Source organism: Orycteropus afer, unplaced genomic scaffold (genome assembly GCF_000298275.1).
Source record: "Orycteropus afer afer isolate SDZICR_OR568_19922 unplaced genomic scaffold, OryAfe1.0 scaffold00874, whole genome shotgun sequence".
Taxonomy (NCBI): domain Eukaryota; kingdom Metazoa; phylum Chordata; class Mammalia; order Tubulidentata; family Orycteropodidae; genus Orycteropus; species Orycteropus afer.
The window spans coordinates 444141-459591 of NW_006922461.1; the positions used below are offsets into that span (position 1 = coordinate 444141).

General features: G+C 40.5%; 1 protein-coding gene across 1 annotated transcript in view; it reads right to left on the minus strand.

The window, feature by feature from the left end:
* SLC9A7 (solute carrier family 9 member A7) overlaps positions 1-15451 on the minus strand; it is a 111959-nt gene that overhangs the window by 77578 nt on the left and 18930 nt on the right. The window contains exons 4-5 of the mRNA XM_007958204.2: positions 15039-15115; positions 10670-10782 (exon numbers count right to left, since the gene is read on the minus strand). Of these exons, the coding sequence (XP_007956395.2) occupies positions 10670-10782; positions 15039-15115 (190 nt within the window). The remainder of the gene's footprint in view (positions 1-10669; positions 10783-15038; positions 15116-15451) is intronic.

Here is a 15451-nt window from a genome sequence, read left to right on the forward strand (position 1 = left end):
GTGCCTTAGGCACTACGCTACCATAGCCTCTGGAAAACCCACTGTACACTTATAAGAGAATAAGAATAAAACAGGCAAGTAATTTATTATTATTATTATTAAAATACTTTTGATCTTATGAACCACCAAAGGGTTTCAGGGATCCCCAGAAGCCCCTAGATCACACTTTTAGAGCCACCACTCTAGAGCAGAGTTTCTCAACCACAGCCCTATTAACATAAACTGAAAAAAAAAATAAACCACTGCCATGGAGCCAGATCCGACTCATAGTGACCCCTCCTTGGGTTTCCAAGGCGGTATCACTATGAAAATAGATTGACCAACCTTCCTTCTGAGGAGTGCCTGGTGGGTTTGAACCTCCAGCCTTCTGGTTAGTAGTCAAGTGCCTTAGGCACTACGCCACCAGAGCTCCTCTATTAACATAATTCTTTATTGTAGAGGGCTGTCTTGTGCATTGTTAGGATGTTGAGCAGTATCTCTGTCCTCTGTCCACAAGATATCAGGAGCTCCTTTCCTCCCTCAATTGTGACAACCAAAAACATCTCTAAATATTGCCAAATGACCCTAGTAGGCAAAATTGCCCTGGTAACCAATTGGTGCAGCTATGATGGCTGTCTCAACATTCCCACTCAGCTACGTCCTCCTTAGTGGGTTTCTACTGTACAGATTTTAAAAGCTAAAAACTCACTTTCTCAGCTTCCCTTGCACTGAGTGTCACCTCTTTCTGCCTGGAAGAGGATGGAGAGGCTGGATATATGGCACAGTTATCTTACCTCCATGGCCCAACCAGCATATAACTGAAATCCCAGGGTAGTACAGTAGAAAGCCTGGATACCTGATTGTATTGTGAGCCATGGCACCGGCCCTGGACTGTTACCCAAGATAAACGCCTATTTTAAGCTAGTTTTAGCCCAGGATTTTCTATTATTTGCAGCCAAAAGTGTTACTGACACAATTAGAAAACCAAACAAAACAAATGTGTACTTTAGTGAGTCATTATAAGCCAACCACACTTGTAGCCACTATCCAACTCAAGAAATAGAATTTCGCCAGCCATCCTGGAAGCCCTCCCCTCTCTGTATATTCCATCCCAATCTTAAAGCCCTTCCTTTGCTCAAGAGTAACCACTAACCACCAGGAGAGATCAGAAGGGAAACATTTGCATAGGGGGAAAGCTGGACAGAGAGAAATGCATAGATAAGAAGGACACAGGGAAGGGGTAGTCACAGGGAAGAGATGAGAGGAGAGCTGTTCCACTGTGGGGACTGCAATCGGTGCTGTGAAACCAAATGTGTATGAACTGTTGAGAGTTAAATGAATCTGCTTTGTAAATTTGCACCCAAATCACAATAAATTTTTTTTTTAAAGTAATCACTAACTTGTTATAGTAATCACTTCCTTGCGTTTCATTATAGTTTGATCACCCAGATGTACATTCCCTGAGAATTTAGTTTGGTTCCTTTTTTTTTTTTCTACATCTCTTTTACTCTGTAAGTCCCCCTCCATTCCTTTGTCAGCTCTCTTTTCATAACACTCTATTGTCTAGTTCTCTCATTTCTAAATTTCTCAATCCTGATGGGATACTGTTCTTTCATAATTTCTATCATTCATTCTCTTAATTCTCCTTCTGGAATATTAATAATGTTTTGTCTGCTTTCAGGACCTACTTTTCTGGTATGACTTAATTATTTGTAGATTTATTATTCAGAGGGATCCTCCTCATTTTTTCTTGCAGTATGTTTGCATGGAGTTTCTGCTGCTTACACTGAAGTGAAATGGGTCGGAATAAAATGAGTGTTCTTAGCTTCATGGCCGTAGGGCTCCCCCTTCTGGCTTTACATTGAAGTATTACAAATGTGGCCTCTCCAATACTTTCTGATAACCACTTCCTCTGGTCCTCTACTCCATTAGTATCTGAGCCTGCTTTCTCCTTAATGCCTTATCAATATGGGTTCATGGTCTTAGAAGTTCATCTTTAGGGAGTGGCTCTGTCCTTCCTAAGCATGGCTTCGAACCAGTTCAAGATCCCCAGGTGATCCTTATATAAATACATACCTTATGTTAAAATGTAGACTCTGATTCAGTACATCTGGGGTGTAAAGGCAAATTCTCAGCAGGGGTTGAACCAAAATGAGCTGTTTCAAAGCACTGTTCCAAAGGGATCTTCACTGGGTATTTCTGAGAGCCCTTTCTGAAAGCCCAGGTCACTCCAACTGCCTCTAACTTCCTCCAGTCTCCTTGTACTCGCCAACAAACTGAGCTTGCAAAGTCTGCTCCCAGCTTTAACTGTTGTTATCACATATTCCCACAAAATTCTTTACTCCCAGTGGGGACTCTTCCTTTTGACTGATAATACTTGTGGGAAACCTCCTGGTCTCTGACTATCAAAATGAGTAGTCCCCTTTTTCTCCCCTCCACTTTCTCCTACACAGCTGCTGGTGGTTTGACCCTACCAGTTTATATTTTGGGACTCATGGGGACATAATGTCAGCTAGTTTTGTCTCTGTGTTTTTCTAATGTTCTGCTTTCTCTATATTTCTTAGGGATTGAGGGAGATTCCAAAACTACACTGCCTCCATCATGCCTTACTTTTCAAAAAATGTAATTCATTTTATTGAGGGTATTGTTGTTACGTGCCGTCGAGCCAGACCCAACTCATAGCGACCCTCCTAGGGTTTCTGAGGCAGTATCACTACAGAAATAGATTGCCCAACCTTTCTTCTGAGGAGTGGCTAGTAAGTTTGAACCGCCAGCCTTCTGATTCGCAGTCAAGTGCCTTAGGCACTACGCTACCAGAGTAAGCAAAGAATAATCTGGATTTGAAAAATATCTGCAATATGATGAGGCTGCTCCAGGTTATACATGTAGGGGCTAAAAGCACAATTTTAATCATTCAGATGTTAAATAGACATCACTAGGGTGCATTCTCATTAGCAATAGTTCTTAAAGAACATACTATATTCATAATAAGGATGCTAACAGGAGACACAAAGTCAGTCTCTTTCCTTCACCTTTACATACAGCTTCTCAGTTTACACAACAGGAAAATCTTTAGGGATCAGGCTAAAAGGAAATTCTTATTTCTCGGTTATTTATTACATGAGCAGTATTTGTGGTTCCTTACATAAAAGTGATTGTTACATTGTTGTTGGTCGCCTTCCAGTTGATTCTGACTCACAGCAACCCCATGTGTGCACAGTAGAACTGTTGCACAGGGATTTCAAGGCTGAGACCTTTAGAAGCTGATCACCAGGCCTGTACTCTCAGGTGCCTCTGGGTAGGTTCAAACCACCAACTTTCCAGCTAGCAGTTGAGTCCTTAACCATTTGCACTACCCAGGGACTCCAAAACCTTTACATAAACCTAGTTTATCATGATATGACACATAATAAAGATCTGTCTTATTTTTAATATTAACAACAATTACTGAGGACTTACTATGAAGCAGGGAGCTCTGGTGGCATAGTGCCTAAGGCATTTGACTGCTAACCAGAAGGCTGGCGGTTCAAATTCACCAGCCACTCCTCCGAAGGACAACTGGGCAATCTACTTCCATAGTGATAGTGCCTCGGAAACCCAAGGAGGGGTCGCTATGGGTCAGATCTGACTAGATGACAGTGAGAATTTATGAAGCAAGCACTATGCTAAGCATTTTGTCATCTAATTTAGTCATCATAAAACCCTATAACAGCTGGATAGTGTGTTCATTTCCTCTAATTTACAGGTGAGAAAACAGGCTCTGCATGATGGACTGCTTATGCTACAGTATCAAAATTCTCAAAATCTCAATGGTTTAACACAACAGAAGTTTTATTCTTTGTTCATATGACATGTCCACAGTTGATTGGCCTAGAAGGCCTCTGTTGACATTAGCCATTCAGGGACTCAATACTTATGGAGGCTTGGTCAGGGTTGGCTGTCCAGTACATCTGGGTTCTAGAAATGTAACAGCCAAGGTCTTGGCAGGAAACAGATGGTACTTTCAAGTTGAGAAATGTGATGAGAGTTTAATAAAGGAACTGTTTATAAAAGTCCACTCACGGTGTAGGGAAACCACAAGGGATAGTACCATACCTGAGACAAGAAACAGAAACGCATTTCCTTTCTTTTCTTTTTTCTTTACCATCTCTAGGGCTGAAGGGTCAAAGGAAAGGAGTGATTACCAGAACCTGGAGCTGTATGGAGAGAATAACCTGACAGTAGCAGTGACTTATGATCAAGGGACACAGTCAGCCAGTGTGGTAGTTAAAGTTGTATGTTAACTTGGTTGGGCCTGGTTGAGTGGCTGGGCAGCTGGTGGTAGTTATTCTCCATGATGAGACTGGCAATCAACTCCATGGTGGGATCTACCATAAGCAGCTGCCTTTTGAGATGTGTGGTCTGCTTCCTATATATAAGCAGAAGCCTTGGGCATAGTCTCTAGTTTATGGCACACTTGGACTCTGCACGTAGCTGTGTCATTGTTCAGCAGCCTGCCATGCTCTGCCGACTTTGGGACTTACAATGGACTTGAATTAATGGCCTGCCATGTGGTTTGGTAACATCGAGACTGTGCCATTTGATTTGTCGACCTTGGGTTTGTTAGCCTTAGCAGCTACCTGCTGTCTGAGTGAAGAGATGCCTCTAGTTTCAGTGGGCTGGGAGCAAGAGGCAGAGCTGAAGCCCATGGTCAAGGGGCTTTCACACAGCCCCTAGAGTCTGGCACTTTGAACTTGGACTTAAAGCCTCCAAACTGTAAGAGAATAAACTCCTGTTTATTAAGGCCATCCCACTTGTGATATATTCTTGTCAGAGCGGCACTAGGTAACCAGAACAGCCAGTGTTTGTTGACCCCACATCACCACCTTACCATCCACCCTCTTTCAGCCTCCTACTAGTGCTCGTCGGGGCCGACTCGATGGCAAATAACAACAACAACAACAACAACTAGTGCTCCCTCATAGACAAATGCAATGGGAAACCAGAAGGCAAAGGAACCTCTGGCACGTTCCATACCAGTCAGCCTCCAGGGGTATAGAGAAGAACGGAGAAGGGTGGCAAGTAAACCTGAAGGGGCAAACAGAAGACAACCAACAAAGCCACCACTATGAAAAGTTAGCACACCAAAGTCTAGGCATTTACTAAATGAAGGTTTGGGCTACATGTTTTCCAAAAGCCCTGCCCACTTTGTTTCCCTAAAATATTACAGTTACTGATAGTAAAAATATATAACATATAGTTAACTCATTTCTATGACAATAAAGGATAATATGCATAATTAATAATAATAACAGTTAACACTTATATAGCACATAGGTCTGAATTTGGCTGATCTGAATTTCAACTTCCTGCCCATTAACCTTATAAACAGGTCAGGAACTCTACAAGGCCCCTCCAGAGAAATTCTGTGCCTGGCTAAGATGAGGGAACTTCTGACAACCAGGAGATGAGGGGGTGGGGATGACAGACCGGGTAAGTGGCTTCTAAAATGGGGATTAAACAGACTTCTCCCTCCTACAGCAGAACGCTTAAAATCAGAGAGCACAGGGTCACAACAGCTGTCTTTAACTGTACATGAACTGAGAAATTACAATCGACTGAAGACTGCTGCTACAGATATTTAAAAAACAGTGGGACTTTTACCCTAAAGAGAATGTAGTACTGTTACAGCCCTAGGATAGAGTGTTATAATAGGGAAAGTACAACTTATTTTTTTCATATTTTGTAGGGATTTGACAGGAGATTTTTTTTAATTTTTATTGTGATTTGGGTAAAAGTTTACAGAGCAAATTCATTTTCCATACAGCACTTCACATATACTTTTTGTCTCATAACATTGACTATAATTTCCCACAGTGCAACAGCTCTCTTATCACTTTCTCCCCATAGTTACCTCTTCCTTGTGTCCTTCTCTTCTATGCACTCCTGCCCCCGAGCTGTCCCCCTGTGCATACACAGCCCTTCTATTTTCCCATGATTGATCTCTCCAAGGAGTGCATCTACCTAATATAATGTTCAGCTCATATGTTTGTCTTTTGTGTGGCTGGAAGACACAGGAGTGGGTTCAATTCCAGACCTGAAGGGAAGCTAGGGGTCATAGTTTCAGGGGTTTCACTAGGCTCTATCAGACCAGCAAACCTGGTCCTTTTTTTTATGATTTTGAGTTTTGCTCCACATTGTTCTCCCACTCCATCCAGGATCTCCTACATAGATCCCCCTCCAAGTGATTGACAGTGGTAGCCAGGCACCATCTTGTTCTTCTGGTCTCATAGTCATATAGGCTGAGGACTGCATGATGTACCAGTCCCTTGGACTAATTGTTTCCATGCGTCTTTGGTTTTCTTCATTCTTCTCTGCTCTGGATGAGGAGAGACCCATCATTGCATCTGGATGGCCACTTGCAAGCTTTTAAGATCCCAGTCACTATTCACTAAATTAGGATGAGGAACAATGTTTCTGTATAATATGTTATGCCAGTTGAGCTTGATGCCCCCAGTGACCATGGTCCCGAGTCCACAGATCCAATTACTCGCTCGATGAGAGATTCTTTAATACTTGGAAATCTTCCTTTTACTTCCAGCAAATAATTAAGGTTCCCTGGCTTGATACTATGAAAACAGAGTATCAAACCCCACACTCCAGAGACAGGCTATCAGCTAGAGTACTATTAGAGCTTATAAAGATGAAATAAATATGGTAAGAAGTTAAAAAAAAAAGCAGTGGGGAAAGAAATCAAAGAATGGCAGCTCTTAGAAGGAAAAATCAAGAACCTGAATTTGTTCACTCAACTAACTTTTCTAAAACACTTTGCCTATGTACTAAAGCTCATTCAGCACTTGCCAACATTTGGTACATGGAGCAGGTAAGTGAAGGAGTATGAGAAGAATAACTAGGTAGGTGGCATATTTGAGTTGAGTCTCAAAGGACAGCATAAGATCAACCAGCCTGGGTAATACAACTAGAGAATCCGTCTTTGACTGCACAGATCACAGATTTTGAAATTTGTGAGTAGGCCTGATCAACTCAAGGGGAATCACTTCATAACAGTTCACAAAAAGGAACAGCATTCATTTTCCCTGGTAGCTGCCTAAAAAGGCACTATGGGTGAGAAATGTATTTTCTTTCCTCAATTCTGGAACCATCCAAAGTTACAGTCCACAAAGATGGCACATGGCCCCCATGACACATAACCACAGAATGCAAATGGCTCCCAGTAACAGAGCAGCCTATACTACCCCACACATATGGTGTTACCTTTGAAGGGAAGGCTAAAGACCAGTGTCTTGAACCAAGTATAGTATAATGAAGGACTAGGACCTTACTCTTTCAAATCAGTCACTACCACTCTGTATCTCAAAATCTGAATTTCTATTTGATGCCCCAGATACAGAAAGTCAATTTGGTTTTATGGTTCCCCTCTAAGTCTGCACTTTAGTTTCTCTTTTATGACCCAATATTTCAAACAACAGATTTTTAGGAGGCAGTTAAAATCACTTTTAATTTATAAAAACATTCTACATTTCAAAAAGATTTACATTACAAAAGTAGTTAATGTCCTGATGTTTAATAAGTTTGAATTTTCTATTTCCTATAAGTTTCATTTATATAAAACCCTTACTGTGCCAATGCTCATGGGCCAAATAAAGATGGTACATCATGGTAATAATGCCTTCCGTTATTTTCCACCATAGCACAGACACATTAAAGTAAACAATTCAAAAATATTCTAGAGAAATAAGACTCTCTTTCCAATTAAATGGAGCCCTGGTGGTGCTCCCTGGTTAAAGTGCTCAGCTGCTAACTGCAAGGTCGGTGGTTTGAACCTACCAGCTGCTCTGCGTGAGAAAGATGTGGTAGTCTGGTTCCATAAAGATTTACAGCCTTGGAGACCCTGGGGAGCAGTTCTACTCTGTCCTGTAGGGCGGCTATGAGTCGGAATTTACTTGATGACACTGGTTTTTCGGTCTATCCAATTAAATGAAGCAATACTAATAGCTCAGAAAACAGTATCAGTAATTTCTACATTAAATCAACCTCACTTTGCTAGTCAGAGGTAGTGGTAAGATGTCAGTAAGAAAGTAATAAACTAGTTAGTAATATATTTCCAGAGAGACTAAACATATTTCTCAGACTTACGAAAAGATCTATTTTTCAATAAACACACATTTGGAGATAGTCATGGACACCACAGTATTTAAATAATAAAGCTTCAGTTGCATGCTCTTTAGAAACATGCTTGAGTTAGGTGATGACCTATTATTTTAAAATTAAAAAAATAAATGAAGACAACACAGAAATCTCTGCCTGGGTCAGGAGATAGAGATCAACATAATTAACAGAGTCTATGCTTAATGCTTCACATATGTTGCTTCATTTAATCTTCACAATAATGTTAATAGGCATCATTATTCCTACTTTATAGATGAGGAAACTGACCTGGAAGAGATAAAATGTGTCCAGGCCACCGAGTCAGTGACTGGCAGGGCTAGGAATCAAAGCTAGGCCTGTGATTCCACAGCTCACATTCTTTTCACAAACAAAAGTGCCTCAACTAGTCAAGTCTTCAATACCACTTTACTTATAGAGTGCTTGTAATAAAGTATGGGGGTAAGAGAAGTCAATGTTTGTTGGAACGAGAGTCTTCAGAACCCACAACTATCTAGAGCAGTGTTGTCCAATGTGGTAGCCAGTAGCCATATATGGCTATTTAAATTTAAATTACTTAAAATTAAATAAAATTTTAAATTCAGTTCTTTGGTTTCACAGGAGTGCTCAAAAGCCACATGTGGCTACTGGCTATCATAATGGACTGGGCAATTGCTGAACATCATCACAAAAGGATCTTTTGGATTATACCAACCCAGAAGACCCTCAGGAGGCATGGTCAGGTGGAAGAATGTTTCCTTTAATGTCATTTCTGTGCAAAATGTTACAAGGTATTGTAGACATTGAGAAAACTTTTCAACCTCCACTGTTAGGACAGGGCCAACCCTTTGCCCATAATTCTTTCCCAAAGATGAACTCTCAGTTGTTGACATTACAGCAAAGAATAGTTGTAAATGCTATTTATGTGAACTGATTTGATTATGAGTTCCAATTATAGGTTCCAACTTGGAGAGGAGAGCTTTTTTGTTGTTGTTGTAGTTGCTAGATTTTTGTACTTCAGGGGAGGATGGGCATGTAATAATTACACTTTTAACTACTGGTTCAACTTACACTTGAAAAATACCGGGTAAGAGATTTATAGGTAGGAAACATCATCAGTGTACATTTATACAGGAACACTGCACAAAAGGAGTTTACAAATTAAGTTACATTCACTACAGGTGCCCATGCGTGTTTCCACTAAGAAAAGGTAGTATTTAAATAAAATTATATGTTTCCTAAAAGAAGGCAAAAGCACAACACTGAGAAAGAAAACAGTGTAAGTGTAGAAATTATTACGAAATTACTCACTGCCGTCAAGTCGGACCTGACTCATAGCGACCCCTCCTTGGGTTTCTGAGGCGGTATTACTATGGAAGTAGATTGCCCAACCTTCCTTCCAAAGAGTGGCTGTTGGGTTTGAACCACCAGCCTTCTGGTTAGTGGTCAAATGCCTTAGGCACTACGCCACCAGAGCTCCCATTACCAAATTAGTCATTTTGAAATGAAAGACAAAAGGGAAATGCATGCCCTTCCCAGAAAAGCCATCCAAGTCTGTTATACCTACTTAATAGTTGTTTTCTCCACCATTCCATGTTAATACTACAGACTCCCACAAAAGTTAATGATTATTCTTTTAAAAGTGTGGTTCCTGGACCAGCAGCATCCAGTTGTTGTTGTTATGTGCCGTCGAGTTGGACCTGACTCATAGCGACCCCTTTGGGTTCCTGAGGCAGTATCACTATGGAAGTAGATTGCCCAACCTTCGGCTGGTGGGTTTGAACCACCAGCCTTCTGGTTAGTAGTCAAGTGCCTTAGGCACTACGCTACCAGAGCTCCCCACAGCATCCAGTATCACCTGGGAAATGCTTAGAAACAAACATACAACCTCAAGCCTCACCCACAATTTCAGAATTAGAATCTGCAATTTTAACAAAATCCTTAGGTGATTTGGGCTCTGAGCTAGTATAGATGCCTCCTGAAGCTAAAGATTTGTGGCAATGTGGTTTTTATTGTCTAGTGTGCAATATATTATTTAAACCTTGAAAAATAAGTTAATAATTATTAACTTTTTAAGATGTAAATAGAGTCATGTCTCATTTAACACCCATGATATGTTCTGTGAGATAGGACATTATGTGAACACAATATTATATGCACGCAGTCCCCACATTAAAAATGAGGTCAGTTCCCAAATCTGTCTTTAAGTTAGAACAGTTATGTATGGTTTTTATGTAATGTCAGTCAAATATTTGTCTTAGTCTATAGTATACATGCCTATGCATAAAGAACATTAAAGAAACACTTCCAAATATGCTAAAATATCATTAACATAATAATACAGTAATAATGTTTTTATGCATATCACAAATCAACACCTATTCTTTATTGCAAACCATCGTATATACTTGGAACTTTTAATATAATAGCCTTTATGGGGGTTAGAACCATGGATGTACATGTGGTTGGACACTGCTCAAATGGATGTTATGTGGTACATGACTGTAATGGAATATCATAATGATAAAATTAAATATGCAAATACCTGGGTCAGTGGCAGAGATAATTGCTCCAAAAAAGAGACAATCCGTGTAATAGAATTTATCTGAGAGCTGTCCCACAATCTTCATGAGCTTCACTACACCATACATGAGATTTCTGTAAGAAGGGAAAGCACACTAAGTCAATAGTGTAGCTTCCCTAAAGAACACAGTGAAAAGAGAAAATAAAATCCAGTAATCTAGCAAATACATAAGCAAAGTGGTACTAGAATACTTCAAGGGAGATTTGCAAAAACGTCAGGCAGCTTCTATAGTTAGACACTTACCAGAAACATGGGTGTCTTAGTTTTCTACTGCTGCTGTAACAGACATATCACAAGTGGATGGCTTTAACAAACACATTTATTTTTTCACAGTTACGAAGCTAGAAGTTCGAATTCTAGGTGCCGGTTCTAGGGGAAGGCTTTCTCTCTGTGTTGGCTCTGGAGGAAGGTCTTTGTCTCTTCTGAGCTTCTACTCCTGGGAATTCTTCATGTGCTTTGGCATCTCTTCCCCCTTCTCTGTTTTTCACTTGCTTGTTTAGTCTCCTTTATATCTCAAATGAGACTGACTCAAATATACCCTACACTCATCCTGCCTCCTTAACATAACAAAGTCAGCCCATTCCCAAATGGGATTATAATCGTAGGCATAAAGGTTAGGATTTACAACAGATATTTTTTGGGACACAATTCATTCCATAACAACGGGCAAACAGGACTTTGGCACCATGTAATGATTTGCAGTTAATATCATCTTGTAAAACAGCTGAACATTTCAGTTTTTAAAGCTGTGTTCACTAACAACTGTAGCAGCTATAAAGTGTGGTGTTTGACAACTGTAACACCAGTTGACATCGATTCAGACTTATGGTGACCCCATGTGTGTCAGAGTAGAACTGCACTCCACAGGGTTTTCAGTGGCTGGGATATTTTGGAAGTAGATCACCAGGCTTTTCTTCCAAGGCACCACTGGGTGGATTCAAACCACCAGTCTTTTTGTTAGTAGCCAAACACTTAACTGTTTACGCCACCCAGATACCCTTTCAACAACTATTGCAGCTATAAAGCATGGTCATCAATTAGCAACAAATTTAAGGCATCTTAAGAAATTAGGTAAGAAAAAGAAAAAAAAAAAAACCTGCATAATGCTTAATAAATTGCCATGAAATTCACAGGATTCTAAGATAGTGTATTTAAAGTCACAGAAATGAGTGAACTGGATGAAGCTGGAGAGAAAGAAAGATTGAGTCATCATAAAGATCCTAGTGATTGACCTATCACAGCCTCCTCTGCAAAGAACAGTTTCGAAAAAACTCTTCAAATCTCTTTAAACATCCTATTAAAACATCAGTAGCTATTAAGACTCTTTGGACGGGTTAATCAGTTCAACAGCAGCTCTCCTTATGTTGCAGTCCAAGAGGGACCACCAAGCTAAATATTTCAGCGTAGCTTGAGCACATTTCTACAGGACAGCTTACAAACTGGGAGGAGTGAGGAGTGTTAGTACACGTACTAAGGATGTGTGTTGGGTGGGGCTGACAGCAGCAGCAGGGGTTAGGGGAGCAAAAACAAACATGGCAATGGTTCATTGTACCACAGAGCCAAAAAGAAAGAAAGAAACTCTCTGCCACTGAGTCAATTCCAACTCATAGTGACCCCCATTGAGTTTCCAAGGCTATAAATCTTTGCAGAAGTAGATTGCCTCATCATCCTCCCATGGAGCAGCTGGTGGGTTTAAACTGCTGACCTTCTGGTTAGCAGCCAAATGCCTTACCCACTACACTACCAGAGCTCCTTTATAGCCAGTCCTCTAATAATAAGATGCTTGATGTCAAAGACTGTGTCATCATTCACCTTTGACTGACTTAAAGACTGAGCTCAAGAACTACTTGCAGAATTGAATCCTTTTGAGAATCTAACTCCCTGCTGTTGAGTCGGATCTGACTCATAGCAACCCCTCCTTGGGTTTCTGAGGCGGCATCACTACAGAAGTAGATTGCCCAACTTTCGTTCCCAGGAGTGTCTGGTAGGTTTGAACCACCAGCCTTGTGGTTAGCAGTCAAATGCCTTAGGTACTACGCCACCAGAACTCCCCCTTTTGAGAACAGGTAGCTATAACTTAAAGGTTGCCTACTGTATGCTGGGCACTGTTCCAGCACTTAAACATTCCTTTTAAAATTCACAAGGATTCAAGGATTCCTGGTGGCGCAATGGTTAAGCACTTGGCTGCTAACCAAGAGCCACTCTGCAGGAGAAAGATGTGGCAGTCTGCCTCCGTGAAGATTTACAGTCTAGGAAACCCTATGGGACAGTTCTACTTTGTCATATAGGGTCATTATGAGTCAGAATAAACTCAAAAGCACATCATTTAAATTCCCAGTAACTCTATGATACAGATTGCATTAGCCCATGTTGCTTATCAAAGGCTTCTTTCATCTACCTTTTAGATAGTTCCTGAAACTAGACCTTCCTCTTCATTTCTTTCCACTGCACTCTTAGACCTTCTGACAGCCTTTTGTCCCCCATCTTGCTTCCCATTATCCCCAATGCCAGATATCTAAACCTGTCACTCTTCAATGCACTGTCATCTCTTAAAGGATTAAGTCCTAGCCCCTTTGTTTTTGATGCCAGAAAAAGCCCTGGCCCTTGCCTTTATTTTTGACTTTCTAGCTAATTTTTAAAACGAACTGAAGTCTTTACTTTATTCAGATTTCATTAGTTTTTACTTAATGCCTTTTTTAAAATATTTTTTTTTTATTTTAAGAGTTTGTTTTACATTCAACATTATTTGTCCATTTAGTTTCACTCCCCATTTACCATGCCCAACCCTAACCCAGTCTCCTCCCTTCCCTGCCCAGTAACCCTCCCTCATGCCCCTCATAGTTATACACTCCTGTGTGGCCTGCATGTTCCCCCTCTGGTGCTCTGTGGTGGATTGCTCCAAGGGATGCATTTCCATAGAGTATGTGGATGCATCACCCTGGGTTTAGTGGTCTGCATGTACATCTTGTTTACTATTGAACTGAGAGCCAGCCCCTGGGAGTGAGCTTTATTCCAGGCCCAGAATGTATCCCAGGACCATAGTATTGGGGGTCTCACCAGACTCCATCCGACCAGTAATTCTGGTCATTATTGAGTTTTTGGATTTTATTCCACGTTTTCCCTCCCACTCTATCCAGGATCTCCAAATTTGATTCTTTCCTGAGTGGTTGGCATTGGTAGCCAGGCACCATCTAGTTCTTCTGGTCTTGAGGGCCATTGTATCCTAGGGCTGGTTGCATCCAAATGCCCTTGTTTTTTTGCACTTTCTTTGGTTTTGATGACCTTGATAGTTTTGTAGAGGAATGATCAGGTATATTGTAGGATGCCCTTCTACTGGGATTTGTCTGATTTTTTTTGTGATTATTGTTGTTGTTGTTGTTGTTTGCCGTCGAGTCGGCCCCGACTCATAGCGACCCCTCCTTGGGTTTCCGAGGCGGTATCACTACGAAGAGGATTGCCCAACCTTCCTTCCGAGGAGTGGCTGGTGTGTTTGAACCGCCAGCCTTCTGGTGAGCAGTCAAGTGCCTTAGGCACTATGCTACCAGAGGGGATTATTAGACTAAAGTAATGTGTTTTGAGGAGAAAGACCACAGAGGTAAAGTGGCATTCTCCTCACATCATATCAAATGCATATCTTGTCAACATGATCTGTCACTACTGATGCTAACCTTAATCACTCGGCTCAGACAGTGTTTGTCAGGTTTCTCCACTGTTAAACTATTCGTTTTCCTCCTTTCCAGACTGAACTCTTTGGTAGTCACTTAGTACAGGCCACACTCAAAAGAGTCTAAGCCCTACCTCCTTTGAGGGATAGGTTTTATGTACATAAATTATTTCGAGTTCTTATAACTAGATATTTGTCACTTCTTCCTCATTTATTTATCCATTCAATCATTATTTATATCACTATGGACTTAGCATACTTATTTTAAACTTTGGGCTATAATCCAATAAAATGTTATTTATATTGTTGTTTAAGCTATTGCAGCTTTAGCCGTTAGGGGCTCTTTCAAGTTGGGTCTTGTGTCTGCTCTGACATGCCCCCATACTTTTTTGTTTGTTTGTTTCTTTGTTTGAACATTTCCTTAACTTCTGGCACTGTAAGATGTTCCAGACTTACCAGCCATTTCTGCAAGAGTTTCAGGTTCTTTTTTTTTCCCTGGAGAATTGTATTATAAACCAAGATCTGGACATTGGGTGCAGTTCTATTTAATTTTAATTTAAACAGCCACATGTCTAGTAGCTAAATATTGGAGAGTACAGCTTCAGATCTTAACTGTCATCATCACAAACATCAAAATACTGAGCTCTGTGGACCACAGTCACTTACCCGATAATGAAGCAGGAAACAGCAGTCCCCAAGAAGGCATAGGCCAGAATAGACCCAAGATTTCTGAAAAAGTGTCTCTGAATAAAACAAAACAAAACAAAAAAGGGAATTGATGTAATTTCTGATAGTGAGCATAAGCAATACATTAATAACATAAATAAGAAATAAAATGGATGATGTTACAACAGAAACAACCAAAATAAAAAGGATAATTATCAGGATACTATGAAGAACTGTCCTCCAAAAAACCTGAAAGCCTAGAAGAAATGGACAGATTTCTAGAAACACACTGCCTACCTAAAGTAATACAGACTGAGGTAGAAATTTTGAACAGACCCATAACAAAGGAAAAAACTGAACACCTCATAAAAAACTATTTAAAAAAATAATCCTGGTCCAGATGGCTTCACTGG